Source organism: Electrona antarctica (assembly GCF_951216825.1).
Source record: "Electrona antarctica genome assembly, chromosome: 7".
NCBI lineage: Eukaryota > Metazoa > Chordata > Actinopteri > Myctophiformes > Myctophidae > Electrona > Electrona antarctica.
The window spans coordinates 27,436,012-27,453,479 of NC_136812.1; the positions used below are offsets into that span (position 1 = coordinate 27,436,012).

General features: G+C 43.2%; 1 protein-coding gene across 2 annotated transcripts in view; it reads left to right on the top strand.

The window, feature by feature from the left end:
• The window catches only part of jak1 (Janus kinase 1), a 42,428-nt gene that overhangs the window by 11,590 nt on the left and 13,370 nt on the right, over positions 1-17,468 (top strand). The window contains exons 6-16 of one of the 2 annotated variants that reach the window (XM_079504938.1): positions 263-531; positions 1,702-1,820; positions 2,458-2,598; positions 3,858-4,015; positions 4,978-5,092; positions 8,803-8,998; positions 12,966-13,075; positions 13,587-13,739; positions 14,657-14,744; positions 14,835-14,962; positions 15,471-15,609. In XM_079504938.1, coding sequence (XP_079361064.1) covers positions 263-531; positions 1,702-1,820; positions 2,458-2,598; positions 3,858-4,015; positions 4,978-5,092; positions 8,803-8,998; positions 12,966-13,075; positions 13,587-13,739; positions 14,657-14,744; positions 14,835-14,962; positions 15,471-15,609 — 1,616 coding nt within the window. The remainder of the gene's footprint in view (positions 1-262; positions 532-1,701; positions 1,821-2,457; positions 2,599-3,857; positions 4,016-4,977; positions 5,093-8,802; positions 8,999-12,965; positions 13,076-13,586; positions 13,740-14,656; positions 14,745-14,834; positions 14,963-15,470; positions 15,610-17,468) is intronic. The other variant, XM_079504939.1, reaches the window with a different exon arrangement.

Here is a 17,468-nt window from a genome sequence, read left to right on the forward strand (position 1 = left end):
TGAGTCTGGTTTATTAGCCAGGCTACAGGAATGCATGATCACATTCCATAGTAACGAGCGAGTTGACATGTGTGAAACAAACATTTGTGTTTAATAAAAGCCTACAATATTATAGACCTCCTCGTAGCAGAACATTTCCTTCCAGTAATTGTATTACACGACAGGCTGTGAGTTCAAGCCCGTAACTTTACCCAGCACCATCCAATTTCTGCGAGGCAGCTGTAAATTCTTTCAATTATGTCTCTTCTTCCATTCATCTCAGCTACAAGCGTCACATCCCAGAGTCACTGAACCGAAACATCAAGCAGCGCAATATTCTGACACGCATGCGCATCAAAAACGTCTTCAAGAACTTCCTCAGCGAGTTCCAACACCGCACAGTGCAAGAAAGCAACATCACGCAGTATGACTTGAAGATCAAGTACCTGGCCACGCTAGAGGGGCTCACCAGCCGCCTGGGCAGCGAGCTGCTGGAGCCCATCTCACTCACGGTCACCCAGGAAGGCCAACTCGCCAACGGCGGGTACCAGGGTAAGAGTGGCAAGAGTGGACAGACACACACTTATTAGAAGTAGTGTGTCTGTCAAGGAGGTGACTGTAATGTCTTAATCACTTAAAGTAAAATTCTGTTTTGAATATTGGTGAGATATCTTCAATAGTTGCTCCTCATTGACTTATTGCACAGTGAATCGGGTCTCAAAGTTACTCTTTTAGCAAACAAAAGGAGACTATTTTGGAATGTATATTTCTAATCTACGGAGCAACTATTGAAGATATCAATTTACAATTTAGCAGATGCTCTTAATCCAGAGCGATTTACATTAAGCAATAACAAAAAGCATGGCATACATCACATATATAAAAAGTAGTTATCATGAAACATGTGTAAGCTAAGAACGTAACAGTGGAGTATCTATATCGTGAGGCTGCAGTTCTGATTGTGATGGGAAGTGCATTCCATAGTTTTGGAGCCAGTGGAGAAGAGTTTGGGACGTGTGGAGCATTGTCCCGGCGTTTTTAGTGACGGTACTTCCAGCTTCCCTGCGTTGGCTGATCCGAGTGCGCGGGAGGGTTTGTAGGGTTCGATCATACTTGTAAGATATGGGGGAGCCATGCCTTTGGTTGCTTTGAATGCCAGCATCAGAGTTTTGTATTCTGTGCGGGCAGCGACCGGGAGCCAATGGAGGGAGCGGAGAAGGGGGGAGACGTGTGAGAATTTTGGCTGGTTGAAGACCAAGCGAGCTGCAGCATTTTGGATCAGTTGGAGAGGCTTAAGTACACATGCCGGTAGAACAGTATCTCGCCAATATTTGGGATTACATCATGGCAAAGTAACTACACTACTGCTAACCTATAAGAAAGTGTATTTTTTTCCCCTATTTTTAAGCCTCGAACAAAGCCAACTCGGCTCCTGAGTTGGCAAAAAAAAGTGTCAACCCTGTCAATTCTTTTCTTCTTTCTAATTATTTGTTCGGCCCAAACAAATTGTGTTTATTTATTGTCATGATTTGTCAGGAGCCAAGTTGGCTTTGTCTGCGGCTTAAAGGTCTTTAAATAAATACTTTCTGAAACATCTATGGGAAAAATTCATTCGAAATTCTCGTCCGTGCCGCTCGCCAGGGGACTGCGAAGCTCTATTTTGACCAATGTCCAAAATAGGCTGCATCGGTGTGATGGTCATGTTTGATACACCTTTCCTAGGATACTACAACCCCATGCAGAACCAGAACCAGTTTCAGAGCCTGGAGACCAGTCACAACATGCAGGTCATGGTCACCGGGACCACTGGGATTTGGTGGAGGAGACTGGAGACCGCCACGGTTAGTAGAGAAGTGGTTCTCAAGTGGGGTGTGGGAACCCCCAGATGTCCTTGAGAGGGTTACAGGGGGTCACCAGCAGAATTGTTAACACTTATTATTCCCAGGACGTGTCTACAGTGTCTTCATAATGTCACCCGTAGGAGGCCCAGGATGTGTGGACATGTCTTTACGTCCTTTTTAATGATATAAAACGTGATCGCAAAAATTTGGCAGCAACGCCTTGCTTGTCCGTTCCGGAGCTGTTTTGCTGCACATGCAGCCATTCACTTTCTGGTTTACGGGCCCACAAATCTTGCTATTATCGCAGAATCTACAGCGCTGTCTGTGGTTTTGATCGGCGATGTTCTGTCCTAATTTCTGAATTCATCATGAGTCGCACTCCGAAAATAGCCAATCTGCAAGTTGGCACTGCATTTTGGGCCTGTAGAACTGCTATTGTTGGTGCGTGACTGTATAACTCAGGCTTCAGTGTTAACAGTTATTTTCAGGTGATAGATATGTGCAATTCTATTTATTTTTGTATTAATAAAAGTAGTTAATTTAGCAATAATCATTTTAAGTTGTTTTACCAACTGGAAGAAAATGGCATGAAGTATTTCTCACCTCACTCTGCTTCCTCATGACATTTTTGACATAGCTTCTATGGTCCCAACAGAGCACTGTGATCCCCAGGGAGAGGGGTGAAAGCTGGGTGGTCTTCTGTGACTTCCATGAGATCACACACGCTGTCATTAAAGAGGCCTTGGTCACCATCTATAGACAGGGCAACATGAAGATGGTGAGTGCCAACACCATAGAAAAGTTGGGCTGAAGCTGTTTTTCAAATTCTTTAGAATCCAGGGAAGTGGTACAGTAGGTGTGGTCTAAATGGTGGGATGTTTTTTGACAGCTCAAGTAAAAGGAGCTCTGCCTCAGGGGAACAGGTTGGGAAACATCCGTTGACTCACACTATGATGGTACATGTGTCAGTGTGTCACAGTCGGAGTAGTTGCGTGCCACGTTGAATGAATAAGATCATATCTTAGGGTTAGAAATAGTGCGAAACTGTAATCATGCTTCATTCTGACAGTCAGCGGCTGGGGGTGGTGGTGGGGGGTGGGGGTGGGGGGGGGGGGGTGAAGCCAAGTGAGGTGTGTTTTGCATAATCTGATGGAAGGAAAATAAACTTGACCTCACTTGATTTGATTGGTACAGAACCAAGAGATCCGTTAGCCACCACAAGGAGTGTTCTGTTTTTTCCAGTGGTATTCCAACACGGCAACTGCCACTTATCTTTTTACTTAATCAGAGAGGCAGGCTCTATTGAAATCTATTTTATTTTTACTCATGTAGCTAAACTATCAGTACATAACATACAAAAATACTGTTGTTATCCATTTGTTAATGTAATTTGTTTTGACTATTCACTATAAATATAATTACAATCACATGTATTATTCCTTCTCATAATTGATTATGTGCAGCTTCTTTTTTTAAATTTTCCCCAAAATCAGGGCAAATCAACAAAAGGAGAGACAAAAGTACTCCTTCCAACATAAAATGTCTTTTAACCCATTTTGACCTGAGATCAGATTCTAAAAATGTCTTCTACATCCTGACAGTTTTCTGAAATGAGCTTGTGTAGATCTGCTATTCAATAGCTTTAAAGCATAACATGATGCTAACACCAAAAGGGGTTCCCGCCCAAAATGGGTTAAAAGGTCTACATTTCATTACAAAACAAATCAAATCACTCACTCTAAAGTTGGGTTGTGAACTCTCTGCTGTCATTACCAGTACCACACAGCTGTTTAATTATTGTGTTTAATCAATGAAAGTGGCATTCTGTCACTGCCAACACAATAACTCACAAGGAAGACAGCTGCTCTTCTTACACAATTTTAACATCTGTGTTTTTGCTTGTTTTGTTTTATAATTTGATTACATAATCAAATTTCGACATCTTATATTTCACATTTCATCAGGTAGGACGGTCCTCTCTCCTCCCAACCAGTCTCTCACCTCACAACCAACCTGTCTCTTTGGTTTCCTGTGTAGGAGTTGCTGCTATCTTGCAGGGATGCGGCTCTGTCTTTTGCCGCACTGGTGGACGGATACTTCAGGCTGACAGTGGATGCCCACCACTACCTGTGCAAGGAGGTGGCCCCTCCTGCAGTCGTCTACAACATCAACAACGGCTGCCACGGACCCATCTGGTTAGTACCGGGGGCGTGTGGATAGATGTCTGTGCCTGCCTTTGTATCTGTCCTAAAGTTCTTTGTGTACGCGTTTGCTTGTGTGCACATTACAGTATATGTCTGTCTGATCTTTTCTAAATGGCTTTGATTTTCATTTCTAATGATGAGTATTAAATCGTAGGCAGTACATTGGCCCATTTAGTCAGTCTAAATACAGTATATTGTTACACGTGCTGATCAATAAACAAGCTGTGTGTCTGACCTTGACTCTTATTTTCTGGTCTTTCTCATGTTTCCTTAAAGGAAACAAGGACACAGGTAAAATAAGCCTTTTTATCAACATTTGGTGGGAGTTTATTCCCTGCCATTGATGTAGACCTCCGTCAAGTCTAATCCAGAGCTTTACCACCGATGACGCAGATCTCCGTCATGTGGTCTTTTCACTGTGGTTCATGAATGGATCTAGGTTGCCAAGCAATGGATACGACCGGAAATTAACCAGAGTTTTGCTTGCCGTCCGCCTCCACGTTATCAGATCCAGAAAAATGCTTGGATTATTTTCCCAGGTTGCGTTTTTGGTCAAAACAAGCCACACATTTTATTTTCCGTGTGAAAGAAGCCGACATGTGAAAATACAAGAATGCAGCTCAAAACAGCCGTGCAGTAGCCTACCTACTGACAACGTGAGCGGTCAAAGCTTAGATTAGCATGTGTCAAGTTAGACAAACGTAAACCCTTGACTTCTGGTCGCCGGTTGGTGGACTTCAAAATACTATATATATATATATATATATATATATATATATATATATATATGTTTTCTTTTCTTTTTTTAACATTTATTATTATTCTCTGGTTTCTGATTGGGGCCTATTCGCAAGTTGTGGGATTGGAATTGGATCTGGAATGAACAAATGGCATCGGGACATCTTATTCAATAGTCCAGTCATCTGAATGTTTGGGTGTTTGTCTCTCCTCAGCACAGAGTATGCCATCTACAAGCTGCGTCAGGAGGGCAACGAGGAGGGTACATATGTCCTGCGCTGGAGCTGTACCGACTACCGGTACATTATCATCACTGTGGTCTGCAGGGAGGTGAGCTCATCTCCTATACACATATACACTTGTGCACACAAAACACAAACAATTAATTATATTATCAGGTGGAAACCTTGTATGACAAAACCGTACATTTTCAGGAAGTGGAGAAAAGACATCCTCTGTTCCAGTTTATCTATAAAGCCTGCAGACACACGATCTGGTAGATGGCTGTGTTGACTCCAGTGTGAGGTTTTCACTGTCAGTGATGTATTGGGGTGCCATGTCATCTGCTGCTGTTGGTCCACTGTATTGTATCCAGTCCAGAGTCTTTAGTATTTGGATATTTTAGAGCACTTTGTAGTTTGTGCTACTGTATGTTTACAAGCGGTATGGAGATGCTTATTTGTTTTCCAGCGGGACTTGGCACCTGCCCACAGTGCCCACTACTAGTAATGTAATGGTGTACTAACCATGGTATTACTGTGCGTAACTGACCAGCCAACTGGATGTTGTATTGTCAAGAGCAAGGTGTGAGACACTGGATTCAACAATACAAATGAGCTTACAGCTGCTATCAAAGCTAACATGGGTTTCATAATACCTCAACAGTGCCACAGGCTGATCACCTCCATGCCATGCCCCATTGATGTTTATTGCGACTGTAGGTTGCAGATTACTATGAAAACCTGGTGTGTGTGTGTGTGTGTGTGTGTGTGTGTGTGTGTGTGTGTGTGTGTGTGTGTGTGTGTGTGTGTGTGTGTGTGTGTGTGTGTGTGTGTGTGTGTGTGTGTGTGTGTGTGTGTGTGTGTGTGTGTGTGTGTGTGTGTGTGTGTGTGTGTGTGTGTGTGTGTGTGTGTGTGTGTGTGTGTACATATATGCATGTACAAATTATTATGAACACATATAGGGCAAAGCCTAGTCGTGTAACAGAAAGGCTGCATTCAGTAACCTAGCAGCACTCACACACACACACACGTGTGCGCTCGCGCACACACAAAAGAGCAGCTCAAATATCGTTTATTTTGATATCAGATTACAGCTGAGCGCACACACACACACACACATACAAACATATCAGATTACAGCAGGCTTAGATATAAACTGATTTTGACAGTAAATGGCACAATACTGAGTCAACATGAGATTGGTTTAACATGACACACACACGCATGCATGCTAGCATGCGCACACACAGCTCACCAAATATGTCCTTTTTGTCTCCACCAGGCCGAAGGCATGGGGAGAGAGTATGTTTTGCACTCCGTCCGTCCGTGTGTGTGTGTGTGTGTGTGTCCGTCCGTCCGTCCGTCTGTGAACAGCTAATCTCTGGCACCGTTAACCCGGTCAATGCCAAATTTTGCACACACACTCCCTGGATGCCAATTTCCAGAACGGCCTGTTATAGCGCCACCGCTTTGTGCAAAACAAGTTTTTGGACAGTACACCTACAGATTTTGTCCAAACATCACGCAAATTGGTACACAGTCTCTCTAGAGCCATTCAGATTTCTCAGACTCCATCCTGATTGGCTAAGATTGGCTTCCAAAGTTCGCAGGAGTGCTCAGTTTCAAACAAAATGCTGCAAATCATGAACACATCCTGTGATTTCCGTGAAATTGTGCACGCACATTCCCACTAGGCCGAGGAGGGAATGCCACATGAACATTTTCAACTCAGCCTCATGGTGGCGCTATAACTGGCCGAAAAGTGTTTTTACCTATAACTGCACGGATCTGTGGATAACTTTGTATGCCAACTCCCTAGAGGCCAAGGAAAAACCTTTGCCTGGAATTTTTCACATCTGCTCTTTATAGCGCCACCAGGAGGCCGACATTATGTAAAACACATTTTCTAATATTACTCCTTCAGATTTTATCCAAATTTCACGCAAATCGGTACACATGCTCTTCATAGTCATGTGATCAAGACGGGTTTGTTTGATTTCTCATAATCCACCCTCATTGGCTACGATTGGCTTCTAAACTTTTCAGGAGTAGCCCGCTTTGTACCCGCTTTGTACAAATCGCCACAACTACTCAACGCAGCGTCCGATTGTGGTGAAACTGTGCATGCATATTCCCACTAGGCTTTGGAAGAAATGCCACTTGCCAGTTTTCAAATCAGCCTCATGGTGGCGCTACAACAGGCCAAGCCGCGTCACACACACACACACACACACGTTTATATTGCTCCTAAACATTTTGCCATCACACACACACTCCTATCCTCCTGGTGGAGACCTGTGCCCAGAAGGGCACTTTTTCTAGTTTGTATTGTATTTGGGTTGATCAAGGAAGTTGACTTATTAACTCAGTATGCTAACTTATTGTCTCCACCAGGCCGAAGGCATGGGGAGAGAGTATGTTTTGCACTCCGTCCGTCCGTGTGTCCGTCCGTCCGTGTGTCCGTCCGTCCGTCTGTGAACAGCTAATCTCCGGCATCGTTAACCCGGTCGATGCCAAATTTCGCACACACACTCCCTGGATGCCAACGATGAACCTCTGCCCCAAAATTTCCAGAACGGCCTGTTATAGCGCCACCAGGAGGCCGCTATGTGCAAAACAAGTTTTTGGACAGTACACCTACAGATTTTCTCCAAACATCACGCAAATTGGTACACAGTCTCTCTAGAGCCATTCAACGAAACTTTTCTTTCAGATTTCTCCAGACTCCATCCTGATTGGCTAAGATTGGCTTCCAAAGTTCGCAGGAGTGCTCAGTTTCAAACAAAATGCTGCAAATCATGAACACATCGTGTGATTTCCGTGAAATTGTGCACGCACATTCCCACTAGGCCGAGGAAGAAATGCCATGTGAACATTTTCAACTCGGCCTCATGGTGGCGCTATAACTAGCCGAAGTGTTTTTACCTCCAACTGCACGGATTTGTGGATAACTTTGTATGCCAACTCCCTAGAGGCCAAGGAAAAACCTTTGCCTGGAATTTTTCCCATCTGCTCTTTATAGCGCCACCAGGAGGCCGACATATGTAAAACACATTTTCTAATATTACTCCTTCAGATGTTATCCAAATTTCACACAAATCGGTACACATGCTCTCCATAGTCATGTGATCAAGACGGGTTTGTTTGATTTCTCATAATCCACCTTCATTGCCTACGATTGGCTTCTAAACTTTTCAGGAGTAGCCCGCTTTGTACCCGTTTTGTACAAATTGCCACAACTACTCAACGCAGCGTCCGATTGCGGTTAAACTGTGCATGCATATTCCCACTAGGCTGAGGAAGAAATGCCAGTTTTCAAATCAGCCTCATGGTGGCGCTACAACAGGCCAAGCCGTGTCTCTCACACACACACACACACACACACACACACTCGTGGTGGAGACCTGTGCCCAGAAGGGCACTTTTTCTAGTTTGTTTTGTACCAATGTTTGTTGATAATTATTTGTTCAACAAATTGCTAAATAATCACATACTTATGGATGTGTTCCAAAGTACAGTTAGTTAGTTTTTGAAACGGATAGCTGATCTTCCTCTCTTCCTTCCTATCCTACTACACTCTTCCTACTCCTGCTTCTTCCCCATTCATTCTTTAACCACTTAAACATCGTATTCTTTTTTTTGACTATTTGATTGTAGATCGGCTATGCTGCCTCGCCTATTATGACATGCCCAGGATCAGGACGCTAGGATTCATGTGTGGAGAAATACACAGAATGCATATGGTATTTTTGTCCAGATGTCCCTTCATGTCTGCTCATGTCTCTCATCCCTCCTTTTCCTTTGTCGTTAACGCTTTAGGATGTCACCGAGTCTCGCCCCGTGCGTCAGCACAAGAACTTCCAGATCGAGGTGAGTCCGGAGGGGTTCAAGCTGCATGGCACCAAGACAGTGCTACCCTCACTCCCACAGCTACTGGACCACCTGACGGGGCAGAGTCTCCGAACAGACAACCTCAGTTTCAAGATGCTACGCTGCTGTCCTCCACAGCCCAGAGGTAGGTTAACATATAGGTAGACGTAAATAGAAATGTGTGCATAGATGCTTGCAAAAACATCAGCTTGCAGAAACAAATTGTCTCGAATGCAGTGGTAGGCTTATCAAGGTCCCCCAGCAAGTATCTATCGTACATTAGGAAAGCAGGAGAAAGAAACTGTAACATTATATCAAACAAACGGATAGAAACAAATTTTCCAATAATTAATAATTAAGGAAAAGACTGTCTGTTCCAATTGATCTCAACTAGCACACGGACATTGACCATTATTGTGAAGTTGCCCAAACGGCCAAGGCTCCAAGAACAGTCAGAATTGCAGTTTAAGGGTCTTTATTTTTCCCCAAAACTCCTCCACCAAAGTCCAGTACAGATTCAACAGTGCGAAAACAGGAAAATAATAATACTGAAAAATGACAAAAAGAAATAAACACTTGAGCTAACACTGCTGAACAAAACCCAACCGGATAAGAACTCTCTTCAGGCTGTACCTTGATCACACAAGGCCCTTTAACTTCTAACTAACTAGCCTGTCCCTGCAGCCTCCTTTAAATAGGAGTGGATCCTACCACTGGGCACAGACTCAATTAGCACATTTCTTCTCAAATACTTCACTAATATAAATACTTCCATAAATAACACCTTGAATAAAAAGTAACCTAAACATTCTCAATAATGTGTTACAATTAAACAAGTATAAATCAGAATAAAAACTCAATGACAATTACTAGTCAAAGCATAAGAAGAAACACCCCTCTCCTGCATAGCACTTGGCCCCTTCCTCATCAAGGGAAATGCCACCAGCAGTGGCACCAGCAGACTAACCAATCGGTGATTACAATTTCAATAGTTTAAAACAATAGTCCTTGCATGTTATAGAAAACAGTTTCATGTGTGTTTGTATATAGGGCACGGGTTGCCCCGTGACAATTATCATATGCACAAAATGACAAAGCTACACTAACTTGGCTTACACATACACCCACAGTCACACACACAGTATTGTAAAGTTGAAAACGAGGTGAGCCGGCTGCAGAGAAAAGCGTGTGCATGTGCGTGTGCGTGTGTGTGAGCCACGCAGCTACAGAGTCTCAAGGTGGTGATTACATGTGCATGGAGCTGCGGGTGTGCATATTCTCCGTCGTAGCAATCTGTCTTTTGGCTTTGTTTGTGTGAGTCTGGCTGTACGTGAGAGCGAGAGACACACACTGCGGAAGGGAGGAAGAGAGTAGTAGATGTGGGTTTCCGGACCCAAAGTACCCCACTGCTGTTTACTTCACACAGGGAGCAGTGAGCCGTGTGTTTGTGGGTCTGGTTGGGTGTGTGTCGACACATCTGTGGTATTTTTGTGTACGGCTCTAATGTCACAAATTGTACCTATTTTGATAAGCTTCACAGGAAGTCAGAGTACAACAGATTAAAAGACAGATTTAGCCACTTGTTCGAATGCCCCCGTCCCCCTGTCAAAAATAGCTAAAATCATTAAAATGAAAGAAAGCAGCAAATGTAAAAAAAAAAATAACACTCATCTTTTACATTCTCTAATAACAACCTAAAACATGAACCCTGGTTGAAAAGAAACAAAGTTGTCCTTTAAACTACCTTATGATAAGCCAACTACGGTATATATTCTTATTTTCTTCCCAGGTCCGTAAAAATTTACTTTTGATTTTAATCTTAGAAAAACAAAACCTTTCTTAACCCCCTTATGGCTATTTTTGTAATTTGACGTAATGAATCAAAAAATCCCTCATTACCCTTGACGTAAATTACGTAATCGTTTAATTTCCTATAATCGGGGGCTTAATGTAGCAAAATGTAGCAACTTTTGGCTAGTTTGGCTAACGGCCGATGTAATCTACCTTAAACCGGCCGAAATCCTCACGTGCACGATCTTGCACGCACGCGGTCTTTATGTGCATCGCTGTGTAAAATGCGATATTTGGGGCTTGATTAGAGCTTAATTTGACGTAGTTATTAAAATAAACGATGATAGCTTAGCATCCCGGACATCTGACTGTGTAACACAGGGGTTCTCAACCTTTTTGGCCGGGGACCCTCAAAAATGCTTTGGCAACGCCTCGGGACCCCCGTCCCGCCCCCTCCCGACCCCCAATATAAATTGACTGCTACAATAACCTTAATAATAGAGACAATACACCATAAATAAATACTGAAACCATCATCATTAGGGAAGGTGTATGCATGTACTATGTGTACTATATGTAAACTCTTCATTTCCACTTTACAGCCATTCAGTTGAGAACCCCTGGCCTAGACCAGGGGTTCTCAACGTTTTTGGCCGGGGACCCCCGGAAATGCTTTGGCAATGTCTCGGGACCCCCGCCCCGCCCCCTCCCGACCCCCAATATAAATTGACTGCTACAATAACCTTAAACCATTTTGGGCGGGAACCCCTTTTGATGTTTTAAGCATTGTTATAATTTAGCTATTGAAAAATAGCAGATCTACAAGCTCATAGCGCGCCACCGAGTGGCGCGCTATGAACTTGTAGGTCTGCTATTTTTGAAAAATCGTGAAAATATCTTTTTTTTTTTTTTTTTTTTTTTTTAATATTTTGGGGACCCCCCAAAATAATTTGGCGACCCCCCGAGGGGTCGCGACCCACGGGTTGAGAACCCCTGGTGTAACACAGTGAAGAAAACTAGCGGATGTTGTGATTCGTTGAACCGGAAATGACATCGCAAGATTCGCTATATTCGGTCAAAATCGGCATAATGGTGAAGTTACCGCCACCATCAGGACTGGGTATAATACTATAGGATTTACCGTGTTAAAATGAGATATAGTGTGTATGTCACAGATTTTTCTATTGGCATTAAAATGATGTATTAAAAATATGAATAGTTTTATTCAGTTTTATTCAGATGGATCCCCATTAGCTGCCACCGAAGTAGCAGCTACTCTTCCTGGGGTCCATGACAAACAACATATAACACAACACAATAAAAAATTAACACTGCACAATAAAAACAGGTGCAATCTTGAAAAAAATACATTCATAATACAAAATACAAATGCATTTAAGACATTAAAAATACAGAGAAAATAAAAACACTAAACAAGACATCCCCTTAAATGATGTCAATAGTGCAGGTAGAAGGCACAATCCACTGTTAATTAGGGTGGCCATAAGGGGGTTAAGGGTAAAGTTCAAGGTAAGGAATCTAGCAGTGGAAGTTGAGATCGGAGCTAAGCTGTTAAGATCAGAGCTACGGTGTTGAGATCAGAGCTACGGTGTTGAGATCAGAGCTAAGGTGTTGAGATCAGAGCTACGGTGTTGAGATCAGAGCTACGGTGTTGAGATCAGAGCTACGGTGTTGAGATCAGAGCTACGGTGTTGAGATCAGAGCTAAGGTGTTGAGATCAGAGCTAACATGTTGAGATCAGAGCTACGGTGTTGAGATCAGAGCTACGGTGTTGAGATCAGAGCTACGGTGTTGAGATCAGAGCTACGGTGTTGAGATCAGAGCTACGGTGTTGAGATCAGAGCTAACATGTTGAGATCAGAGCTAAGAAATATATGGAAGATGTGCAGACTGATGCAGACGTTAAGTGTTAAGCATGAAATGTTACATATTATAAACGTGCTATAACACAGCATCATGTCATGTTCTTGCTTCACATCTGTAGTGAAGGCAGTCTTCTTCTGAAACCACAATATGCTGTCTTCGTTACTTACAACATTACTTCCTATACACCAACACAAATTCACACAATGTAGTGAAATTCACCATTTCACTACATCCTCCCACGCAAGATTCATATACCTGTCGAGCTGTCAGAAACAGCATGTTAGCTTGACCTACATAAATAACCACAATCAGCTGTGGCTCATGCTAAACCGCAATGGGGTGGTGTGTCACCCATCAGGTAAAATGCACAATCCATCCACAATTTACTTCACTCCGTGAAAGCATTTAAAATGTGTTGTCTATATGTGTTCCAGAGGTGTCTAACCTCCTGTTGGCGACTAAGGACCGAGCTTTGGTGCCCCAGAGGTCCATGCAGAGCAGCCAGCTCAGCTTCCACCGCATTCTCAAGGAGGAGATTGAACAGGTACACGTGTTTCCATTTCCAACAATCCATCAGTCCATGTGTTTGTCCTTGCGGCCTGACACATTTACAGACTACTGCTTAGCCAGATACACAGGCCGGCTACAAGCTGTTGGAAACAAAAACAGAACATGGCAGTGCTGGTTACGAAATACTGCATCTGCACCATTTAATACAAGGCACACTAAACTGCGCTTTATTGGGCTGTTCCACAGCTCTCTAGAATCCAGAGTTGTGTGTTACTACTCAACGGTGTCACCGCTTTCTGTGACACTGTGGAAGAGGATCAAACTGAGAACAAATGGTTCTTTTCTACTTTGTTCATTCATTCAGCAGAGAAAATGACACCTGCGTGTAAACAATAAAAAAAAACAGAAGGAATAAACACTATAATATAATAATGGATGGAGTCCTCCTCATACCATGATATAACGACACTGTAAAGTCTCTTTTATAGGAATCCTAAATGAGCCATAAGCATTGTGTGCGCTCATGTTCCGGGTGTGTGTTGAAGGGAGAGCATCTGGGTGAAGGAACCAAAACCAACGTCCATGCCGGAACGCTGAAGGTCAAGAGTGAGGACGAGGAGGATTCCGCTTACAGCCCCTTCCAGGAGGTTAAGGTCGTCCTCAAGGTCCTGGGCCCCAGTCACAGAGATATTTCTTTGGTGAGACACACACCAAAATACATGTCACTGAAATCACATTTTGAGATAATGTATATGGGATGCACGATTAATCGGTAGCATAATCGGAATAGGCCATATCGGCCATAAAAATTCCGTATCGGAACAGTTTCAAGATTATTTCAGATTACTTAATCGGTTTTCACCAGCAAACAAAATTTTAATTAGAAAAATAAATCTAAATTTAATTAAATAGTCATTCAGTTGTGAAAACAGACACTTGGAAAAGAGTATATGCTATTTATTGATTGTTTGAATACTTTATTAACAGGCTTTGGGCGAAGCCCCTAGGGCCTAGGCTTGTTTCTATTGTGAATCGGTATCGGCAGATATGACCCTGCAAATAATCGGATATCGGTCATAATTTCATAATCGTGCACCCCTTATATATATATATATATATATATATATATATATATATATATACGCTCTTGGATGACATTGTTTTTGTAGACGCAGATATTGAGAGACTACTTTCAGAGAGAGATTGACTTTCAGCATGTTGTTAATATTTTCTTTTAATCAAAACATTGTTTAAATGTATGATCAAAAAATAATACTGATGTATGACATGGACGCGTTGCACATCCTATGCAGCTGACTGTGTTTACAGTCAGCATGCTATTTCCTCATCAATTTAATATGTTGATTGTCTTCATGCTGCAAGCTTGCAAGCCTATCCGCAACCCTAAGCACACAACGGATGTTAACCACGTAAACCATATTTACATTGTTGTACAGTATGTGAAATAGGGACAATAACTGATAGCTGACTCAAAATGTGTTGCAACTGTGGGCATCAGCAGTATAGGGGCGCTAGGGTTCATGTGGTTAACAGGGCTTTTGAAACCATTTAAATGTTTATTGCCCTTTTGAAATATCTCTGTCTCTGTTCCCAGGCATTCTTTGAGACGGCCAGTATGATGCGTCAGGTGTCCCACAAACACATAGTGCTTCTATATGGAGTGTGTGTTCATCTCCAGGAGAGTAAGTGCAGCCAGCAGGCACAGTTTTTGTACGTTTTGGTTTTGGTTATGTACGTGCACTAATGTGTCTGTTTGTGTATGTGTGGACCAGATATCATGGTTGAGGAGATGGTTCAGTTTGGAACACTAGATGTGTTTATGCGGAACCAGAAGAGCCAGCTCAGCACGCTGTGGAAGTTCCAGGTGGCCAAGCAGCTGGCCTCAGCTCTCAGCTACTTGGTGAGTGTCGGAGAAGACTGGAACTTCAGTCACAGTTTGTCATACGACCGGAAATGACAGACTTTCACCGATTTTTAAATGAGAGAGACACTGTCCTTTTCGGTGTCCTTTTTGGATGACCAAGTTGGGCTGACATGCAAACTAATGCATATGCGCGCGCGCGCATGCATTCACACACACACACACACACACACACACACGCACGCATACGCGCACACACACTCCACATTTTATGCATGTGCCTACAAAGACAAAGAAACACAGTACACTGTACGCATGCACAATTAACAAACACTCATGAGCTCACATACTGTCTCTACATTCTTCTTTCTGTTAACCTCCCCCCTCCCACACACACACACACACACACACACACACACCAACGCAGTATTGCATTCACATCATACGTATAACCACAATCCAACTTCCATTGTTCTTCTCTCTGTGTGTGTGTGTGTGTGTGTGTGTGTGCGTGTGCGTGTGCGTGTGCGCGTGCGTGCGTGCGCAGGAGGACAAGAAGCTGGTCCATGGCTTTGTGTGCGCCAAGAACATCTTGTTGGCCAGGGAAGGACTGGCTGCTGAGGAGGGAGGGCCCTTCATCAAGCTCAGTGACCCGGGCATACCCATCACTGTACTCAGCAGAGAGGGTCAGAAAAACACTCAACATGGAAACATAAAAAAAAACGCGCTCAGAGGCATGCTGTCTAAATCTACAAATTCAACTTGACACAGATTTCATAAATTGGAATCATCCTGTCACTGGAGTTGGTTACATTTTCCCTCTGTGAGCATGATTTGGTAATAGATGCGTGGGGGAGGGTAGGGAGGCCTGGGGGGTTCAGGGAAGACAACTCGGATGAAGGTCAGTTCTCAGATTGCACGATTCCCCTCAAGCGTCCGCCTCGTGTTTCTGTTTGTCCATTAGAGGCCGGTGTTGCGTGATAATAATGCCAAGTGGTTATTGTCGCTGTCGGCTTGGAAACCCTGTATGTCCAAAACGGGTTCAGGCAATTGAAAACGACCTTTGTTCCAATGTATCCAATCGATTGCATTGCTTAAATATTGACAACCCACAGATGGAATGATCCTTTTTAACTTTCAAACGGTGCGATGATGCATTGCGAGCCTGTAGATCAGCTATTGTTGCTACTTTTGCGTGACACTCTTGTATGACGAAGTATGGCATTGATTTATTGAAAAATACAGGCGAAATATAGAGATAAAAGGTTTCTTCTTGACGGCAACGTTATACTGTAAGGATGGATGAACGGACCACTAGCGCAAACTGGAAATGTCTCTGTGTTATTGCCCAGCACTCTGCCTCTGTCCATCCCCCTCAGACCACGCTCCCCCACCCGTCACCCAGACCAGTCGATCAGTATTCCGGTCAGGACCAGTAATTCTCGTACAAAGTTATATAATAAAACGTACAGTGGCTTATAGTGAAGGGCAGACTGTTAAATGCCCTGCTGTCCAGCAAGAACCCCCCCACCCCTTGGGATTACTCCATCTCTCCTCTCTTCCCAGCATCGCCTTCATCTCTCTCCATCTCTCTTTGACATACAGTCTTTCTCTAACTCTAATCCATTTTTTACTTGCTTATAAGTTTACACTCTTAGCTCTTGATTCTCTCCATCTCTCTCTCTCTCTCTCTCTCTCTCTCTCTCTCTCTCTCTCTCTCTCTCTCTTCCCACCCCCCTCTCCCTCTCTCCTTCCATTAAGCGTACCCCAGGTCAGACATTGTTTCCCGAGCTGTATATACTCCCTTATTCCAGTCAGTTGGAGTTATATCATGGTGGAGTCGAGGCAGTAGAGCACTGTATATTCCTGTCAGTTGATGCTTGGGGTTTTCGTGGCCAGTCAGACAATCTGTCAGTCAACAGGTCTGCCTGTGTTCCAGGCACAGTGCTGTATTCTATTCCTGTTAGTTGGGGCTTTGTGGGAAGATCTTGGCTCACAGCCGGAGGCATCAAGCTTCTGCTGCATTGCATAAATCTTATTTTTATTTTATATATTTATTTCAAATTGTCTCCATACAATAGATATGCAACATAATTGTACAATGTTAAGGCTGTAACATTGCGTCCGTGCGTGCGTGCGTGCGCGCATTTTTTATTCCTATTTTAAAAAGCATCAGTTGGTTGTTTCTTTTTTTTATAACCACGTTAGCATTGCAGTTCAACTGGTAGATGTGTATTTTGGACTGAATCTACTCTAGAGAGTAGACTATAAACTGTAACAGCCCCCAAGTCATGTGGCAGAGTAGATGCAGTGTTTCCCATAACCACATCACCATAAAGCACTGGAGGACAGGAAATGGTCTTTGTTAACCACTGATCACATTAGTTGCAACGGCACTCATAAATACGTAAAAACATTGCACTTGTATCCCATAGTCACTCTCCAGATTGCTGTTATTTCAATTGTTTATTTAGTTTTTAGCCTAAAAAGGAATCAAGAATGTTGTATGTGTATTGGTATCAGGCAAATGGCAATATTCCCCTTA